General features: G+C 45.0%; 1 protein-coding gene across 2 annotated transcripts in view; it reads left to right on the forward strand.

The window, feature by feature from the left end:
- LOC138292224 (aquaporin-5-like) overlaps window positions 1-19,629 on the forward strand; it is a 73,527-nt gene that overhangs the window by 11,681 nt on the left and 42,217 nt on the right. The window contains exons 2-3 of one of the 2 annotated variants that reach the window (XR_011202615.1): window positions 14,632-14,796; window positions 16,561-16,693. Coding sequence is in view for 1 of the 2 variants with exons in the window: in XM_069230668.1 (XP_069086769.1) it covers window positions 14,632-14,796 (165 nt within the window). In the remaining variant the exon portion in view is untranslated. The remainder of the gene's footprint in view (window positions 1-14,631; window positions 14,797-16,560; window positions 16,694-19,629) is intronic. The other variant, XM_069230668.1, reaches the window with a different exon arrangement.

The raw sequence follows: 19,629 nt of genomic DNA on the forward strand, positions 1-19,629 counted from the left end.
TGTGCAAACTGCATAACCTGCTCTCAGGGTACCATATTTATCTCTCAAACAGGAGCCATCAAACAAACTTGACATAGTCATTTTCATCTAAAGGAACATCTTTGAATATCAGAAGCATAGTTGTACAACTTATGGGTCATCCAGGAATGGCATACTTCTTTGAAACAGGGGCTGAGTTCAGAGCACATGTGGCCCTATCTCCTGGACGACCCCATTTTGACCTATCCCAGAAGACTATGCAGGAAGTAGGGGACGGGGCAAGGAAGTGATGTGGCACATCTGGATAGGCCAGAGGTGCAGCCCTGCGGGACACTTCTGCCCCCACTTAAAAGGTCCTGCACAAGGGAGAGCTCTCTCTCTTTTGGCTGTGCTTCTCTGCTGGATACTGGGACTGCAGAAGGGCATCATGGGCAACTGGAAGGAAGAAACCCCTGACTGCCTCCGGGGGCAGAGACTGTGCCCCTGAAGGACTTCAGGCCCAGTGAGGTGCATGCCAGAGTCAGGTAAGTTGGTCCCCTTACCCCCCTGAGTACTAGTTAGAGGAAAGGCTGGCCTGGTGCAAGGAGAGCGTACAGCCCTGAAGAAAAGTAAGACACCCAGAGGAAAGGCTGGCACAGCAAGTCAGTGGGACTGGCTCACAACAACCTGATCTATCTCTAAGCAAGCGGCAAAGTATGTGGGACTCCGCTGCTGCTCCCGTCGATGCCCCCGGGTAGGCCAGAGCCCAGGGGCTGCCCACAAGAGGAGGAGGAGCTGGAGGAGTGCCTTTCCACCACCCCTGTGGCAGAAGAGGGGCCCCAAAACCCCATCCTGGGGCCCTGAAGCCCGGCCCGCTCATGGAGACAAGGGGGGAGGGTGCCCTCAGGCACCCTCCTCGCTGCGATGGTGAAAAGACCCCGGACCCCATCCCGGGGCACCCTGAAGCCGAAGAATAAGTCAGGGCCCTATGAAGCAAAGGAAGTCAGAGAGGAGAGGCTCCATACCCCACCCGGGGCCCAGAAGATGCAGAGGAGATGGGGGAGTGCCACCTCACTCCCCCAGGTAGCCGTTCTGGCCTCAGAAACTGCACCTGTCTGCCCGCAGGAGCGGGTAGACACCACAGGAAGGGCCGGCTCCCACTACATTACCACCTGGAGGTGCTGGCCATGTGAGGAGCTGGTCGGAGCAGCCAGGGGAGGGCTCCGTGCACCGCCCCCCAATGAAGGAGCACTTACCTGGTGTGGTGGGGTCTGGGTGGGACCGGGCAACCCCAGTGCTGCACACCAGCTCTGGCTGCATTTTAGCTGTCCGGGGTACAGCAGGAGAGTCGCTCATATTGTATGCACCACACCCCTTAATGCTTTGCGGGGCTCCACTATAGCTTTTGGCTCCTCACCAGCTTGTAATGGCCCTAGGAAGATGGGGTCACCACCAACCAAGTGCCCATGGACACGGGGAGCTACAGGAGCAGTGCGGCCTCCCCCCAGTGCAGTTTGTGTCCCCACCCTTGGTTGGGTGGGACAAAAGAATTGTAACCCCCCTCCCCCCAAAGGGTTCCAATGTAAGGTGAAAGACAAGCTTGTTGGGACTTTTGTTCTTTGCTTGTGGGACTTCATTCTCTAGTGGTGTAGGATGATATTACACAATGTTACTCAAGAAGAATCCAAAAGTAATCCAAAAGTAATCCTAACCTAACTTTATGGCCATTTCTTCCTAAATGATTCAAAAGGACAATGTTATCTTTTCTGCATGCTTCTCTGGTGTTTGATGCAACCAACAGGTCATATTTTGCACTAACACTGAATACTGGGGCATTTCAAGGGGCTTCAAATTATTTTTCAGCATCTGGTTGAAAATGGTTGATGAATCTGTATAACCCCAAGGAGTTAGGCACCTGCCAAATTACAACTGCCAAATTTGAATAAGTACTGACTTTCCTCATGCAAAGGTACAGAAAAGAATGATCAATGACTCTAAACCATTCAGCTTCACAGGGATTCAAAATAAAATCACTGGCAGATTCAGTACCACTGGACAACATAGAATGACAATCTCATTTACCTTTCTCAAATCTTGAACTTTGCTGTATTTTCCATTGGGCTTCCACAATCCTAAAATGGGGAAGTTACAGGAACTTCCCATGATTTCTTTTAAAATACCCTGCTCAATCAAACAATCAATCAAAGAGGTGATTCCAGCAATTGTCTCTGGAGACATATTATACAGGGGTGTTTTGGGATACACTGCATTTGGTTTTGCTGTTATTTTAATGGGCTCAACACCTTTAATGAGTCTTATTTACTCTCCTGAAAAGTCCCAAACTTCTGGTGTCACTGTTTCTTTTAAATCTTTGGGCAACTCATTATGGCCCTCATTACAACCCTGGCGGACGGCGGAAAAAGGGCGGTAAAACTACAAACAGGCCGGCGGTCATTACCGCCCCATTATGACATTGGCGGTTTGGCATATGCCAAACCGCCAATGTCCCGCACCGCCCGCCACGGCGGTAACGACCTCCAGGCTTGAGACAACGGTCTCCAGTCCGACGGCCATCACTAGACCACCGGCGGGATCAGGACCCTGCATACCGCCATGGATTTTATGGGGTTTTCTACCGCAGTGAAATCCATGGCGGTATGTACCATCAGTGTCAGGGAATTTGTTCCCTGGCAATGATTGGGGTCTCCCCCTCCCCCCTCCCTCTCCCCTGAGTCCTCCCCCAACACCCACAACCCCCCTACCACCCCCCAAAGGTGGTAGGATCCCCTCCCCACTCCGCCCCTCACCCCCCTCATGGAAACCAACACACATACCCCCCACACCCCCCTACATGCACTCTCACACCGCTCACATACATACACGAGCACATACATGCACACATACATACAGGGTACATCTCCCAGACACACATTACACCCCCGTATGCATACACGCACTTACACAACCCCTCTACACACTCACATGCACACCCCCATGCACACAACACACAACCCCCCTCAACCCCCCTCCCCTAACGGACGATCACCTTACCTGTTCCGGTGATCCTCCGGGAGAGAACGGGATCCATGGGGGCTGCTCTGCTGCCAGCACTCCGTCACCAGAACACCGCCACGCCGAATACTGGGTCGTATTACGGTGGGCGGTGTTCTGATGACGTGACGGTGGAGCAGCCTCCACTTCACCGCCGACCGTCAGTATGGCTGCTGGCAGCTCTCCGTCCAAAAAAGGGCAGAGGGTTGCCAGCAGTCATAGTTTGGTTGGCGGAAGACCGCCTACACTGGCGATCTTCGGTCCGGCAGAACCTCAGCAGTCTTGTGAAAAGACCACTGAGCTTGAAATGAGGGTCTATATGTCATCATTGGGTACAATGTGACACTTGGGAACTGCGTTACAATTTCACAGGGCACAGCCTCATTTGCCTGTGTTCCTTTGGGTGTCTAGCTGATGGAACAGTTCAGATTATTCAACAGGTCACGTCCTAGCAAACTTACTGGACTTGAATCACAGACCATAAATTGGTGCTCATCTTCAAATAAACCTATTTTAACAGTGTAATACTCAATTGCAGGATTTGTCAAGTATTTATTGGCAACTCCTACCACCTGGACTGTCTTTCCTGAAAGGGGCAAATTTGATACATCAGCTGTTCTGACAGTGGAACGTGTAGCTCCAGTGTCGACTAAGAATGCCACATCATGGCACATAACATTTGCATTTACATAGACACATTGATCTACTTTTAAGGATGCACCTAGCATGCAATCCTCATCATCAGAACTATCACTGTGAAATGTTTCCATGAATTCCTCATTACTCAAATTAATTAAGGGAAATTGTGATGCTATCTGATTTGCATTTGTATTCACCATCTGATTCAGGTTTTGCTGAGGAACAATCACCTGCTGCTGTGTCATCGGGGCTTATGGTACCTGCATTTGTTGTCTTGGTGACACGTGTACATTCTGAATTCGGGGTCTTTGAACTCTTTGAATTTGAACTTGATTTTTACCTTGAATGTGAGCAACTCCAGCTTTTTGCACTTGAACATTCATACTATTATATGGACTTCTCCCGTTGCCAATGACCCAAATTTCCACACGCGTGACACAGATTAGTCTTCTTGAAAGACTGAACATCAAAAACACCTCTACTCTGATCAATCTGAACACCACGTCCCCTACCTGTAGGCTGGACAACATTTGTTATCTGCTGCAGTACTCCTTGCATCGTACTATTGTTTACCTTCATCTGCAGATTCTTATTTGCTTTCTGTGCAGCTTTCAGTTGCATAACCATGACTTTTTCTCTCAGCTTTTCCTGTTTCATTCTATCTCATCACTACAATACTTTGCATAACGCAGGATCTCATAAATCGGTTTATTCTGCCAACAAATCAGGTGCTGCTAAATCATTTTGCTTATATCTGGCCTCAATCATTGTACAAATCGTAACACAAAATGACTCTTATCTTTGGTTTCTATAGTCTTAGTTCCACTGTGAAGCTTGCAAGATTGCAATAATCTCTCAGAATAAGCACAAATCAATTATTTTTTTCCTGGGCTGTTCTGTCAATGTTATGCCAATCAGTATCTTTCGGGGACACTTTATTTTTCAGGAACTCAATCATCTTGTAATACTTTTTCATTACCTCTTTAGACGGTGCACCGGTTATCGGATATCTTGGAGAATCACGTTCAGGCCAATCAACATGCACTTTACACGCTGTCCACAAATCAGTTGGAGCCACAGTGTCAAACAACGTATTCAAATGTTCCCACATGCATTTTAAAAGTTTCACAAATCTCTCTGTCTGCTTGTACCACTCCACTGGCGTGTCTCTCAATCTCAGGTAATCATTAGTAAATGACAGTATATCACTCCTACTCCAAGGTATATGATCTTAACCTCCACCTGGTATTTCTCTCATGGGCATCATTTTCCCATTGTCCTCAGCTTGATTTGCTCCTGTGGAGGCACATCTGATTTTGCTTTCTTATAATCTCTTTTCTTTGCCCATCTGCCTTCCCACTTATCCAATGCTCCCCGTTTCTGAACATAGGTAATCAATTTTGAATGTGCAGTTTCATTCCAGGCAATCTCATGTCAACCATGTCCTTTAAACTGAACTCTAATCTGTAACTTCTCTTTAAGAGTTTTGATTTTTCTAAATCTACATCATATTTCTTGGCTTATTCAGCTAATCTCTCATAAGCCTGTCCTGCACGTAGCAACATCTTTAAACATGAACCGCAGTTCATCTTCTTTGTAAGTTTCCAATTGAACTGTTTCCAACATTACCCGGATCAATTAATTCAATTCTAAACTGGGCACATTCACTGATCTGTGTCTCTGTGGTGGCTCTTTTGTTCTAGCATTGCCATTTGTACATCTTGTTGCATCTTGTGGGCTCAAATTATTTAACCAGTCTGTTAATTGCTGTGCAGTGAAACCTTTTTGAAACCTTTTTGTTTAAATTCAAATAATTCCACAACTTGCAAACTAATATTATTTCTCTGGGGTACATCTTGGGGGTACTGCCATGTACATTCAGAATCTTATCTGGCCTAAGCATGGGATACAGTGGGGTTCCTTGAGGAAACCTTGCATGAAGAACTGGACCTGCAATTCATGTAGGGGTCAAAGGTGGAACAAGAGAAGTTGCTCTCTCATCTCTAAATTGGTTGAATATACTGATCTCTGCGTACCAATTGGCAATATCCCAGCAAATGTAACTGGTGTTTCAGGCACAGTCAGGATATTTATTGAATAGGTATTACTTCCTGAATTGCCTGAAGCATACAACGTAACACCTGGACCTATGGTCACAGGAACTGTCAATGCATCAGGACCCATATGATTTGTCTGATTTTGAGGGATTTGTATTCCTGCTCTCTGTACTGCTAAGACAGTACTGTAAGTCTGTCCTGTTTGACTTGGAGTAAAATTTGACATTGTCTGCACTGTCGTAAACATAGGCATAGGTTGATTCTGACTAAAATTCAAATTCTGGACAGGCGTAGTCACATTAGGTGTCAGCACTGGAGGATAAACCATGGGCAATTGCGTCTCTGCATTTACAGGTGTAACTGAAACAATTTGATTTGAGATCAGTGCAACTGGAGCAGATGGCACATTCAGGACGTAGGGCCAGATGTAGCAAAGTATTTGCACGTCGCAAACGGCGAAAATCGCCGTTTTGTGAGGTGCAAATGCCTCTTTGCTATGCAGAAATGCATATTGCGAGTCGGTACTGACTCGCAATATGCATTTCCGACTCGCAAATAGGAAGGGGTGTTCCCTTCCTATTTGCGAGTCGGAGTGGTATGCAATACCATTTGCGACCACGTACGCGGTCGCAAATGGCATCGCAGTTACCATCCACTTGAAGTGGATGGTAACCCACTCGCAAATTGGAAGGGGTCCCCATGGGACCCCTTCCACTTTGTGACTGGACCCACAAATATTTTTTCAGGGCAGGGAGTGGTCCAAGGGACCACTCCCTGCCCTGAAAAAATACCGAAACTAAAGGTTTCGGTTTTTTTTTAAAGTGCAGCTCGTTTTCCTGTAAGGAAAACGGGCTACACTTAAAAAAAAAAAAACTACTTTATTTAAAAGCAGTCACGAACATGGAGGTCTGCTGACGACAGCAGGCCTCCATGTTTGCGAGTGGAATATACGACGAAACAACGACTGCAAAAGCAACTACTGCCTTAACAACGAGGTCGGAACACCGACCTCGTTGCTACTACTAATGATTTTACCACGAATGCCTTAACAACGATATTTCGTTGTAAAGGCATTCCTGATAAAATCATTAGCAATAGGCACCATTCACCCTACATCCCTCACCCCACCCCCCCAACCCCAGCCCAAAAGCTAAAACCCCCTGACCCCCCACCCACTCCCCAAAAACAAAAACGCCCCACCCCCCCAAACCCACCCCAAAACCGAAAACCTCGTGACCCCCACACACTCCCCACTCCCCAAAACCAAAAACGCCCCACCCCCCAACCCCACCCTAAAACCTAAAACCCCCTGACCCCCCACCCACTCCCCAAAACCAAAAACGCCCCACCCCCCCAACCCTACCCCAAAACCTAAAACCCCCTGACCCCCCACCCACTCCCCAAAACCAAAAACGCCCCACCCCCCAACCCCACCCTAAAACCTAAAACCCCGTGACCCCCCACCCACTCCCCAAAACCAAAAACGCCCCACCCCCCCAACCCCACCCCAAAACCTAAAACCCCCTGACCCCCACCCCCTCCCCGAAACCTAAACCCACCACTTACCTTCGCCAAGTCCCTTCTTTGTACCTTAACCACGCATGTTCGTTGTTCAGAACATACGTAGTTAAGGCACAAAAAACCGAAGTCGTGGTTAAAAAAAGCGTTGTTGCGCTTTTGTTAACCACGTCCTTCGTAAAAAAAAAGTCGTAAAAAAGGATGTTTCCCTTGAGAGTGCCTATACTCGCTATGGGGCCGCAATTTGCGACCCACCTCATGAGTATTCATGAGGTGGGTCATTGCGACCCCATAGCGAGTTGCAGTCGGTGTCTGAGACACTGTACTGCATACCAATTTGCGAGGTGCAAAGTGCGAGTCGCATGGACTCGCACTTTGCACCTCGCAAATTTTAAATTTGCTACATCTGGCCCTATATTCTGTACTGCTTCATTGCTCGTTCCTGTCTCAACTTAATGATTTGGTGGTGGATGATATATCAATAACTGATTTATGAGTTCATCATCTGAATCACTGTCATACGTTACCGTCTTTTTACTTTCAGCTTCTGCTGTCTGTCCTGCTTTTTCTGTCTGTTTCCTCCAAGCCTAAGGTTTTGTACTCCCATCACCTTCCTCTAAAATAGATGGAAACATTCTAACTCCATCTACTATATCTGCTCTCCACATTTTCTGTTCTGCATCCCATCTGGCTTCTGAAAGTGTCTTAATTGCTTTATGCATTTTATTCAAATTGTGTGGGGCTTGGAGGCAGTCTCATTTCATACATTATTTGCCTCAAATTGCCTAGAACTCTCAAATTAAATATTCCGCATTGGGTGAAAGCTAAAGCACCCTCTTTCTAATTAATTTTGCACCACAGTTTAAGCCAAATACATGCATGCAACCCTTTCACAGACGACATAATATAACCTGGAATTCCTTCCATTGGTGTTTCAGTACCCTCTCTAACTAGAATAAACACATCTCCCCTTAACACACTCTTTAATGTTTTGAAAAATTAAATGTTTGTTTAAATTCAATTAATTCCACAACTTGCAATCGGATCAGGAAGTCATTTCAATCCCACAATCCTTTTCTCTCACGTCTCAACCAATAGCAATGTGGCACTATCCACAAATACTAGGCAGCTTCACACTAACTAACCTATACCGATGCAGCACAATATGACATCACACTCACTATGTTCAACATCTGCAATCACTTCGCAAATTGTCTCTCACACAATTGCTCACTCACACCTAATGCAAATTATTGCAAGAAAATCCAACAACCTGCCTGCACACTACGGCTAGGAATTCAAGCACTTCAAAGTTTTACAGGCTTGCACTTCTCCTGCTGTAGCTTTTACAGTTACATAGATTGATACAGATCCTCCATGTTCACTCAGGATTCGCTAAATACCAAGCAACAACTCATGCACATTCACAGAAAACTACTGGCACTTTCAACTACATCTCTTAACAAGTTCCTCACTGCAGACAATAAATTAACCAAGTGTCTTCTACACTTGTGTGTTATCCCAGGATCTTAGGCCACGATAGACCAGTCAACAACAGCAACCGCAGACATTTTTGCAAAGAGCACCACAATCACTCTGAGTATGACGACTCCGCAAAACACTTCACAACATCACACTTCACTGCAATCTTCAAGCCAAAGCGTCACATGTGCAAAACCCTTTTAATACTCACGCAACCCGTCACTATCTTTGGACCCAACCATGGGACAATATTTGGAGTGAAATAATCATTAGACTGGGCAATTGCATGGAGTCAATCGTATCTCCCTAACACTAAACAAAAATGGTTCTACCCCCTTATGAGACTAAAATCCCACTCCGATTCTCTATTGTCACAGTGTGGGGCAGGCTCATAAATGGTGCAGCCAGAGAATTCCTGAACTTTGGGCTCGGAGTGTACCAAGAATGAAAAAGGGGATTGCAATAGGATAGACCGTTAGTGCCAGCCTGGACTGTGAGGTGATAGTGCTGCCACACCATTACTAGAATCAGAACAAAGTAGGGTAAATCAGTAACATACAAACCAGGAAGGGTGAGGAAGGTGTGAGGCAGGGAGGCATGTTTTCCAAGGCTAATCAAAGGATCTTGGGACTTGTTTACAAAAGGCTAGTATAGATATTCTGGACCCAATTCATAAAGGTATTTTCTGCCGAAAATGTAGGTCTAAGGTACAAAATACCTCTAATTATGCCTGGCAGGATTTCACAAAAGGGTTCCTGGCAGTTGTAAATAGATTTATTACTGCAGATTCCTTTGCCATGCAGTAATAAATCCAACACCAGGGATAGGAAGTGGTGCTACAAGGTGTGGTTTGCCCTGTACGTTTGTGAACAGTCACAAAGCTATGTTTGTCAGCAGGTTCACAAACTTCCACCCTGAGAGTGGATCTCCCCCATAAATGACAAGAAGTGTAGGTGAAAAGATTTTTAAATGGGGCAAAATATTTTCCCGGCAGAGGGAAAAATAATGAAGAACATCTGTCTTTGCAGGGAAGGCTCGATTACTCATCTGCTTAAATCTACACTATATATATATTTTCGCAAAGGGGAAAACAGAGCCTGAGGGAGAAGTCATATGTAACGTTGCCAGTAAAAGGCATTGTAACTTGTTCCTGGGACAGCTTTTTAGGTATACTGCAGGGAATGTTTAAGAACTGAACAAAAACTGAAATTGCGTGCAGCTGGAGATATTAACCTTGCATTTACTTTTAGTGTTTTCCTAAATCAGGCCCTATGTATCTGAACTTCGAACAGAACCACTCCTCTTTGCAGACAACACTCTCTGGACTTAAATTAAGAGGTAATCGACTGCTCCCTAGAAGTCATTTACTTAACGCGTTTTGTCACAATAAGAAACTGCAGATAAATATGCTCAAGTTAAAGACACTGGTGGAAGACGCTCAGAGACCGGGCACTGGAAAAAGCAGGATGAGAAGAGCAAGATCAGGAAGGAGCAGGGAAATGGTGCTGGTGGAGGCAGGATGGAGCTACGAGTATTAAGGGTGGAATTGAAATGTAGAGGTGTTAATCTTGGGTTCTTATGCCCTTTCCGATCCCCACCCCTTCAGAAACATTGATTTATAGATTTATTTGCGAGCATGCCTGCTGTGTTCATTAGCAATGAGGCAGCTTTTGTGTCCAACCAACTAGATGTACCAGACGCTATTTTCTTTTTTCCCTGAAGTAAATTTTAATACTTAGAAACTGGTGCTGCTTAGAGCACCTGGCCAAAATGGGAGAAGCATTCAGAGGGTTCCTCGTTAAGTTTTGTTCCAGGTCTCCCACAAACTTGTGACAAAAGTGGGAAATGGTTCACATGGATTTTTCTAAGTTAATTTCTTCTTGCACATGCACTTGAGTACATGAAAAGGTACACAGACCACCATGCAATGGAGAGAAATTGCCATTTTCTATAATTAGTGAGCAAGTGGCTATAAATCCTCTACTCTTCTGCCAGTTAATCTGGGCTAATCCAGTTGTATGGTTCAACAAGGATGTCCTAAAATAGCTGCAGGTGAGAGGGCGTGTTAAGTTTGTGAGCTAGAAGCTGCAGGAGTGAAAGCTTGGGTAAGAGGGGAGATTGCACCTTGCTTAAAGAAAGAGTAAGGGTGTTGTGGCATTGGTAGTTTGCTGTCTCAAGAAACTGATATTAGCACCATATTTTCGAAGTGTTTTCATGGTCCTTGTGCCACATAAGGGGACACAGGGTGAAGCAAAACTTAGAATGAGATTTACTGAGCCCGGCCTTGTGTGGCCTTGTGTGCCTTGGTAAATCTGGAGGAACGCAAGGCACCACAAGTTGCTGTTTTGTCCTCTTCCCCAAGAAGGCGTTCCATTAGTGGAGGCTGGGTATTCCCATGCATCAACCCTTGGATTTTGGCGCAGTCCCAGATTTACCATGAGTGGTGGACCTGGGAATGGATCAAAATGCTATATATACCTCCCTAAGGGAAGCATAGTGAGGAGAAATATGTTTAAATCTCCTAATCTCTTAGCGTAAAAGGATTTTTTGTGTAGGATAGTGTCCGTTAATGCACAAAAAACGCAAGCACAAAAACAATCCTGCCTGCACCATGGTGCAAGGGTGCCTGCATTGGCACTAGGCAGCACATAGTGTGCCAGCACAAGGAGAGGCCAGGAATATACCATATTATATTAAGAATGGGAATTTCTGCCTTCTCCCTGTCATTCAGTGCAGTGCAGTGCAGAAAGGTGTCTTGCTCCGTTGTGTGGCATTTTGATAAATCTGCCCCTTAGACTTCATTCAATCACCTGGTGTAAGAAGGCTACGCAGAATGTTACAGTTTGGCAACAGTTATTTATCATTTCTGTTGGGTAGATGAAGCATGGCCCACGTAGGATGCAGGTGTGCAGAGTTGGCTTTAAGGCAGTGCGAGCAGTGCAGCCGCACCGGGTGCTGACCTCAGGGGGCTCTGTGTTTACCAATAACATACAAAATCATACGCAGCTTTGACTTGCAATAAGGTAGCGTAGAGGGTTAATATGCCTGCTGCAAAGAACAGAACAATATTTTATGTGGATAGCTGAGTGGAATAGTAGAGCCAGCCTTTACAGTTGCTTTAAAAAAATTGGATGTATGTGAAAGCGGGCTATGGCAGTGGCCTAATGAAACTGAAGGATCCCCCCACCCCTACACAGTACCTGTAGGGGTCCCCCCTTCTCACTGGACCCGACCAGGGGCCTGCTGCCCCTGCACTGTGTATTGTGCTGAAGGGGGGGGGGGCCTGGAGCTGAGGGCTCCCCGCATAGTAGGGGCTGCAAGAGCCTTTATTATGACACTGGGCTATGGCGAGATGAGGGGCACATTTGCCCCAGGTGGTAGTGAGTGAATCCGAGGAGATGGTCATGGGCTGGTGGGGGGTGCAAAAAAGATTGTCACACAGAGCACCACCAGCGCTAAAGCCAGCCCTGCAGGTGTGTGTCTGGGACAGAGCTTCTCTTGAGGTTTTACGCAACTTCCTGCTTTTCAGTCCACTATGTTATGGAACAAGGAAGTCCCGCTGAAAGCTCCTCTTAATCGCTGACTGAATTAGGTTCAAGAAGGAGTCAGAGGGCATTATATGACCATTATTTTGACAGTATGCCATTTACTAAATGTTTTATGGAATCAGCGGAACATGTCCTCCACTAAGCAAAGGCGGTGGGCCACAAAGAGGAAATATGCTGGGGGACGATAACTCCTTTCCTGTTTGAGAAACGACTAGCTGATGGTGGAAGTAGAGGGATTTCGATGAAATGCGGGATGAAATTCAGTGCCTTTGGGAGAAATGTATTGCTGAGCTTTACTGTGAATGTTTGTTTTGTTGACTTCAAAAGTAATCAATAAACGTTACATTTGCTAACAATAATTCTCGACCAACTTTAGATATCGTGGAACGCATAAGGTATTCCCTTGTAACCAGTTGGTTGGTACTTTTAAACCTGACAATGAAACTATGCTGGATAGGATCACTTGTTCGTAAAAAGCATGTTGAATGCCAATACCAATGTTAGGAAGGTTAAAACTGAAAAAGGGGAAACTATATGTTAATACTTGTTGGTTTGCGAGGCAATTGGCACACATTTCTGAAAATATGTAACGCACACTATACTGCAAGGAGTAATAGGGAAGTGTTACCACTTTCCCTACTTGGGTGGGGAGGGTCCGGATTGGGAGTTAGCAGCGATTGATGACCTATACTTGTTCATTATTTTCTGGAATTATATTAAACCAGTGAAGTGTGTCTTACACTCAGGCCCCGCTGCTGAATAATTCAGAAAATGGTGATGTACTCACTGCACTTGGTAAATGCTACTTCTGTGGCACTAGGTATGTACCAAGTGTGGTTAAAACATCCTATTGCAAGCTTTTCACTTGGAAATAAGGTATACATTACAGAATCGGTATTTAACACACCATGGGCCAGATGTAGTAAAGAAGCATTTTGCGAGTTGCAAATAGCGAGTCTTAGCGACTCGCTATTTGCAACTCGCAAAATGTTATGCAGAACGGTGTCTCAGACACCGTCTGCGAGTCGGTATGGGGTCGCAATGACCCACCTCATTAATATTAATGAGGTGGGTCGCAAATTGCGGCCCCATACCGACTATGGGCACTCGCAAACATGGAGGCCTGCTGTAGTCAGCAGACCTCCGTGTTCGTGACTGCTTTAAATAAAGCAGTTTTATTTATTTTTTAAGTGTAGCCCGTTTTCCTTAAAGGAAAACGAGCTGCACTTAAAAAAAAAAAACGAAACCTTTAGTTTCGGTATTTTTTCAGGGCAGGGAGTGGTCCCTTGGACCACTCCCTGCCCTGAAAAAATGTTTTTGGGTCCAGTCACAAACTGGAAGGGGTCCCATGGGGACCCCTTCCAATTTGCGAGTGGGTTACCATCCACTTGAAGTGGATGGTAACTGCAACACCATTTGCGACCGCATATGCGGTCGCAAATGGTATTGCATACCACTAGGAATCGCAAATAGGAAGGGAACATCCCTTCCTATTTGCGATTCTGAAATGCATTTTGCGAGTCGGTCCGACTCGCAGAATGCATTTCTGCATAGGAAAATGTGATTTGCAACTCGCAAACGGCAGTTTTTGCCGTTTGCGAGTTGCAAATCCTTTCCTACATCTGGCCCCATATGCTGTAAATTGTGTCGTCATGTCATTCAGTGCCTTTTGCCCATAGAAATGGAAGAAAGTGAACTGCCAAAATCAGCCAGGGGAAAACAGCAGAATGTGATAATTATCATACAACTTGGAACTCAAATGCCTGTGCAGGCCTCCACACTAAAAAAAAAAAAACAGAAGCCCTGGAAAAAGGCTCAAAAGCTGCTTAAAAATGATTTGAATTGAACAATGAAACCAAAGATTTTAATACTTACAATCAAAACATTACAGCCATGGAACTTAGTACTAGTATTGCGCTACGATTTTGATAAAGGATGAAATGCCAAGTGCTTGCTGTGATATGTGATCAAGGGCCCTAGCCAGTTTCTTCAACTGAGGTTAACAATCACCCTATGGTAGCTGGTCAGGTTTTATGGATTCTCCAGAAGGGAAGGCAGTTAGTGGTAAAAACAAAAGTGTTCCATAGCTTGGCAGAGCAGTAGGAAAATGACTGGCTGCCTAAGCAAATTCCTAATCGGACCACAGAAAAGAAGTGGGAAGAAACTACGTTGGGGCTAGAGTTAGAAACTGCTTTGTGACAAACACTTCTGATGATTATAATAACAATGTAGAGTAACATGGGTGTGACAAATCTTGAAAGACTAGGATAGGAGAGTGACAAGGAGCAGAAGATATACATTTAAATATGGCATTGGAATGCAATGCCAATTCTTACCCATCTGTGTCAATTTTCTTAGTTTACCAATATGTTTTGCAGTTGAGCGCCAACACAACCCCAGGACAAGCAGTTGGAATCGAGATCATGCTCACCTTCCAACTTGTTCTCTGCATTTTCGCCTCAACGGATGGCCGCCGAGCAGACCACATCGGGTCTCCTTCATTGTCTATTGGCCTCTCAGTAACTCTGGGACACCTGATTGGGGTACGTATTTATCTGTTGCAAATTCTACTATTATAACTCTTGTCCACATTTGTCTGTTTCTGAAGTTCATTCAGTTGGCTCAAAAACAAAAATCTCAGTTTGATTTCCTGAAGTCCACAAATTACATATGAACAGGCTTTTGAGTCCATCCTTCAGCAAGGAGGCCCTGCGTCTTCCCAGATGTGCTTCATGGATTTAGACACTTTGCATTCATTCAAACATTTCATGCCTATACCTTTTTACTGCGGTAAAATCACAGACTAGTTGGAGAATTACTTTCTCATTTTCAATGTATTTACCAGCTACTGCCATTTTAATTTTATCAAAATGTGCATCCAGCGAAATATATAAAGGACAGTGGTGCTGCGATACTTACGCTATGATTTTTACACTTTTACTTTAAGGGTTCCAGATTCTGCACCATTCCAGCATATAAAGCAGGGTCAATTAGATCAGTTGTGTCCACACACATACAAATACTACATACATAGAGAAGACAGGCTGCACCAAGGATACTCACAATTGGGCTAGCAAAGCCTTATACTTTCTTTGTATTGAGCGAGGTGCCTTGCTTGCACAGAGCATACTCGCCCATCTGTGATACTGACTTTATGTTTTAACCATTCTCCCAATTGTATATGCCACATTTAATTTACATAATTCTACGAGAAGGTGTGGTGCCTAGGGGGCTAAGCACTCACATCCGGAGTTGCTGGGCTCCATTATTGTTCATTTATTCACCTGTTCTGCAAGCATTGCTTGCTTAGCTACTTCGGCCCATGCCCACCCAAGCCCGATGCAAGGCGGTGGCCATTTAAAACCGTTGGATGTACGGACTCTCTAGAGATTAGAGAAAAAAGGCCCTGACAAGGACTGACTCTTTCTTTCTAAAGCAGCTTACTATCTGCCCCCAGCCGTCATCTTCCCAGAATGGGAGGCATGATCTTTTTAATGTCTGTGGCCTCCATCTAAAACACCCATTCTCTTCCTCACTCCTGAAAACCTGGTTGCACTCCATGTAATCTCACCACATTCAATACAGCACTTCCTTTACACTAATCTCAGTGTCAGGACTGCATTCATGTACGAAAACACCAAAAGAAAAAATAAATCCCACATCCTCCACCAATGCATAGAGCATTTTTCCAGAAGTGATCCCATCGACATGGCAACGCCATTTTGCTAAACAATCATTGCTTGGTGGGCTACCACCCCACTTGGCAGTGTCATCCTCAAAGAAGAAATGTTCCTAGTGTGCAGGAAGTTTTCTCGTTCCGCATTGAGACTATTAATGGGTTTTCCTGCCCGAGGCTGCCATACTTTGCATGGCACTCTGACCAGGAAAAATGGGTGTCAAAAGATAAGCACTCATAGTGTAGCCATTCTAAGGTTCATTATCAGGCAGCCCTATTGAAAAATAAATGATGTCCCTGTTGACCGTGTGCAGGGAGAACACAGGTTCTTTTTCTTTCTAAATGTTGCTATTAATCATACAGTAGTCTGGGCACAAAACATGAGTGCCAGAAGACCGCTATAAATAAAGTGAACTATCTAGCACTTATTATCAGGCAACCCCATTGTGAGACAATGACAAATAAAGGTTTCCGATGGCAGTGTCAGTAGAGTTCCATTTTCAGCAACCAGATGGTCCTTTCACCTCTAAATGAGGTAGGGATCCCTGCCTATTTGTATCAAAGATGTCACTCTGGCAAATCCTAAACAAGACCAATAGTCTTTGCTTTTTTAATATCTTCATCTGTGTAGGGAAAAAAGGGAGAAGACCCTTTAATGCATAACTCCTGCATAAAAGGGGGTGCTCGTGGAGTTCAGCAAGCCATATGAAACCAGAATGAGTACCTCCGCTGCATCCCATACCACACTGATCACCGGGTCCCAGGTGAGCATGTCTTCTCTTAAAACACCCTTGAAAACATCTTGTCCTTCTGCTGTCACTGGGTCTATCAACTGGTACAGGGAATCACTAAGGATAAAATCAGAGGCCCCCTTTCAAACTTACTGCATGCATGGAGGTGGCCAGTTTGCTAAACGTTTGTTGTTACTGAGTCCCTGCAAATGCTGTCTCCAGAGACATGGAAGCTGTTAGGTGAGATGGTGCCATATATTTTTCTGGCCACCAAAACGGCAGGAATATCGGTGGCAGGATTGTGGTTGAGAAACAGATGGGCTCAGTCACCGAAACTATATATCCTATCTCATCTGGTGTCCTTTGTCTTGACTCGGCTGGTCTTTTTCTGATTAGAATTTCCAGAGTTAAAAGTATTTGAAAACTAAATAATGCTATTTATTTATTTTAGTTTTGAGATACCATAAGATATACGTTTCCCCTTTCTCTAGTATTTTGATTTTTTTAAAAAATACTTTACATACAAACATTGGAAAAGTCAACAACTCTGCACTTGCATTATACAAAAGAGACCTAATGAATTTGCAATCCAAACACCGTATTCCTGATTCGAACTCCTTTTACTTCCTTCAGTTGCATACAGTGCATTTCTTGAATTCTACCACTCTGTGTTGAAAGGTAGACCAAAAGAAAAAAACATGCTTCTTGTATAGAAACTTCTTTTCACCACATTTTGGGGTATGGGGCTATCAATTGGAGTTTACACAGTGACAAGAGTTGGATGTGAAGAACGTCTTTTGTGAAAAACAAAAAGTGTTTCTACCTTAAAAAAAGGATGAAAGCTCATCTACACCCCTTACCTTAGTGAAAAAAAGATAATTCCTAGTAGAATTGTGTTTTCCAATAAAAAAAAAATCATCTGCATTAAAAAGGCAGATTGGCGCTGGAATCATTTAGCAAAAAACTATTTGTAAGAAGATATGGTTAGTGTCAGGTTTTAAATGGGGCCGGATGACGCATCGAAGAACACAAGGAAACAGTGCTAGTGTGAAAAAGGCCACTTTAATGAAACAAGAGCACAAGTCTTAATCCATAAAACGTGGCACTAAGCCATATGTACTTAAATGTCAAAATCCGGCCTCAATTATCCGTCCTCCTTTCCCTTCCTCTAAGTAACCCTTCCCAAAACAAAAGCCCAATCACAACTCCCCTCACTCAAACTTTCTGTTACTTTTCAACAGCGACTAATCCTTTTAATTTAACTAAGTCATCCTCGTCCATATGTAAAGGTAACACACTGGGTAGGGGCAACCCTTAGTCAATAAGACTTGGGCAACAACTCATGCAAACTCATTCCACTCTTTCCAAACCACTTCAGCTGCACTGCTGTTTCCTGAAAACCAAGCTGCTTGCAACTCTACTTGGAAACTGCATGGCAAGCCACCCATTTCACGAAGGAGTGCCCACGTATCCACACTTCGATATGTCTTCTCCCAAGGCCTTCAGGACAACCCAGAATGGAAACAACAAAATGAATCCATATCCTGCAAAGCCCATCCCAACCTCAAGTATCTCTGATAGCAATCTGATATCCCCCTGCCCACACGCTGGATGTCCGCTGTCATCCACCCCATACGCACTGCCTCTGTAGCCATTCGATACAGAAGGAGTGCACGCCAAACTCATCCGCTGGGTATTCCAACTCTTTCAGAGCCCTCCTCAGGACCCCCAGCACTTACAATGCCGAAAACCTGGCCCCATCTCTGTGCCGAAAAACCTCACTGACACCTTTGCTTGCCCACGCAAACTCCTCCACCATGTCTATGGACAAACCCGTGCCCAAGCTCTAGAGTAAACTCATGTACCCTGCCCTGACCGATCTGTAGAGGACCTATGAAGCCAAACTTTTGACCTCATCACTTCTGTTACACTGAAAGTCATGACAAACAAACACCCCATTATCACAGCAAACCTCAAATTGGCATAGTTGTTCCTGCAGATTTACAGGAGAATTGCGATCACCCCTTTCAAAATGCAGACCGTCACTGCCCCCTGCACTCTGTCACCATCACCACACTCCCTCATCCATCCATCCAAAATCCCCCTATCCATTTTCCTTGCCGATGTCTCATAGCCCTATAGCAGCTTCCCATAGAAAGCTACCCCTACTAAATTACCCACTATTGTGACTGCTGACATCTTTTCCATCAGTGATATAATGAATTGTACCACCTCATCCCTTGTGCCTGCTACACCCTCATCAGGACTTCATCTCACAGTCCCCGACTCCAGGAGTTCATCCCATGTGAGTCCATAAGTCCACTGAGTACACTCCTAGAGGGAACTGAGGATATGCTCGCCCACCAACCACAATTGAACTGGCATTCTGGCTTCCTCTCCTCCGGCCAAGGAGCAAGCCCACAGAACCTCCGCCACTGGGACTGAGAAAGAGCATCAGCAGTTTCACTGTCCACCCCTGCAATGTGTTGAGCTCTGTAAGTCACATTTGAGTGCAGGCATCCCAAAACAAAAACCTGCAACAATTGCCAAACCTGTGGATCTCTTGCTGACTGCTTGATGACAATGTTCACCATGGTCAAAATATTTGCATTGAACCTGACCGTTTTTTTTCTCACAAAATGGCTCCCCACAGGCAAACTACCACCATTGGGAAGAACTCCAGAAAGGCAATGCTGTGCCCCCCTTTCTCTCAGACCTCTGGCCACTCCTCTACACACCATCGACCCTGCCAAAATTGCCAAGCCTGTGCCTTCCAGCTGCATCAGAGAAAATCTCTAACAACTACTCCCCACAAACATGCCATTGGGAACCAATAGAGCTCACTCAAATTCACTCTTCATACCTTCAAATACTTCTTCACCCCCGCGTTCAGACGCACCCTGTGGTATGAAAGTAATACCCCTGCCAGGGCCATGCCCAAAAGACTACAGAAGGTTCTACTAGCATGC

Source organism: Pleurodeles waltl, chromosome 4_2 (assembly GCF_031143425.1).
Source record: "Pleurodeles waltl isolate 20211129_DDA chromosome 4_2, aPleWal1.hap1.20221129, whole genome shotgun sequence".
Classification (NCBI taxonomy): domain Eukaryota; kingdom Metazoa; phylum Chordata; class Amphibia; order Caudata; family Salamandridae; genus Pleurodeles; species Pleurodeles waltl.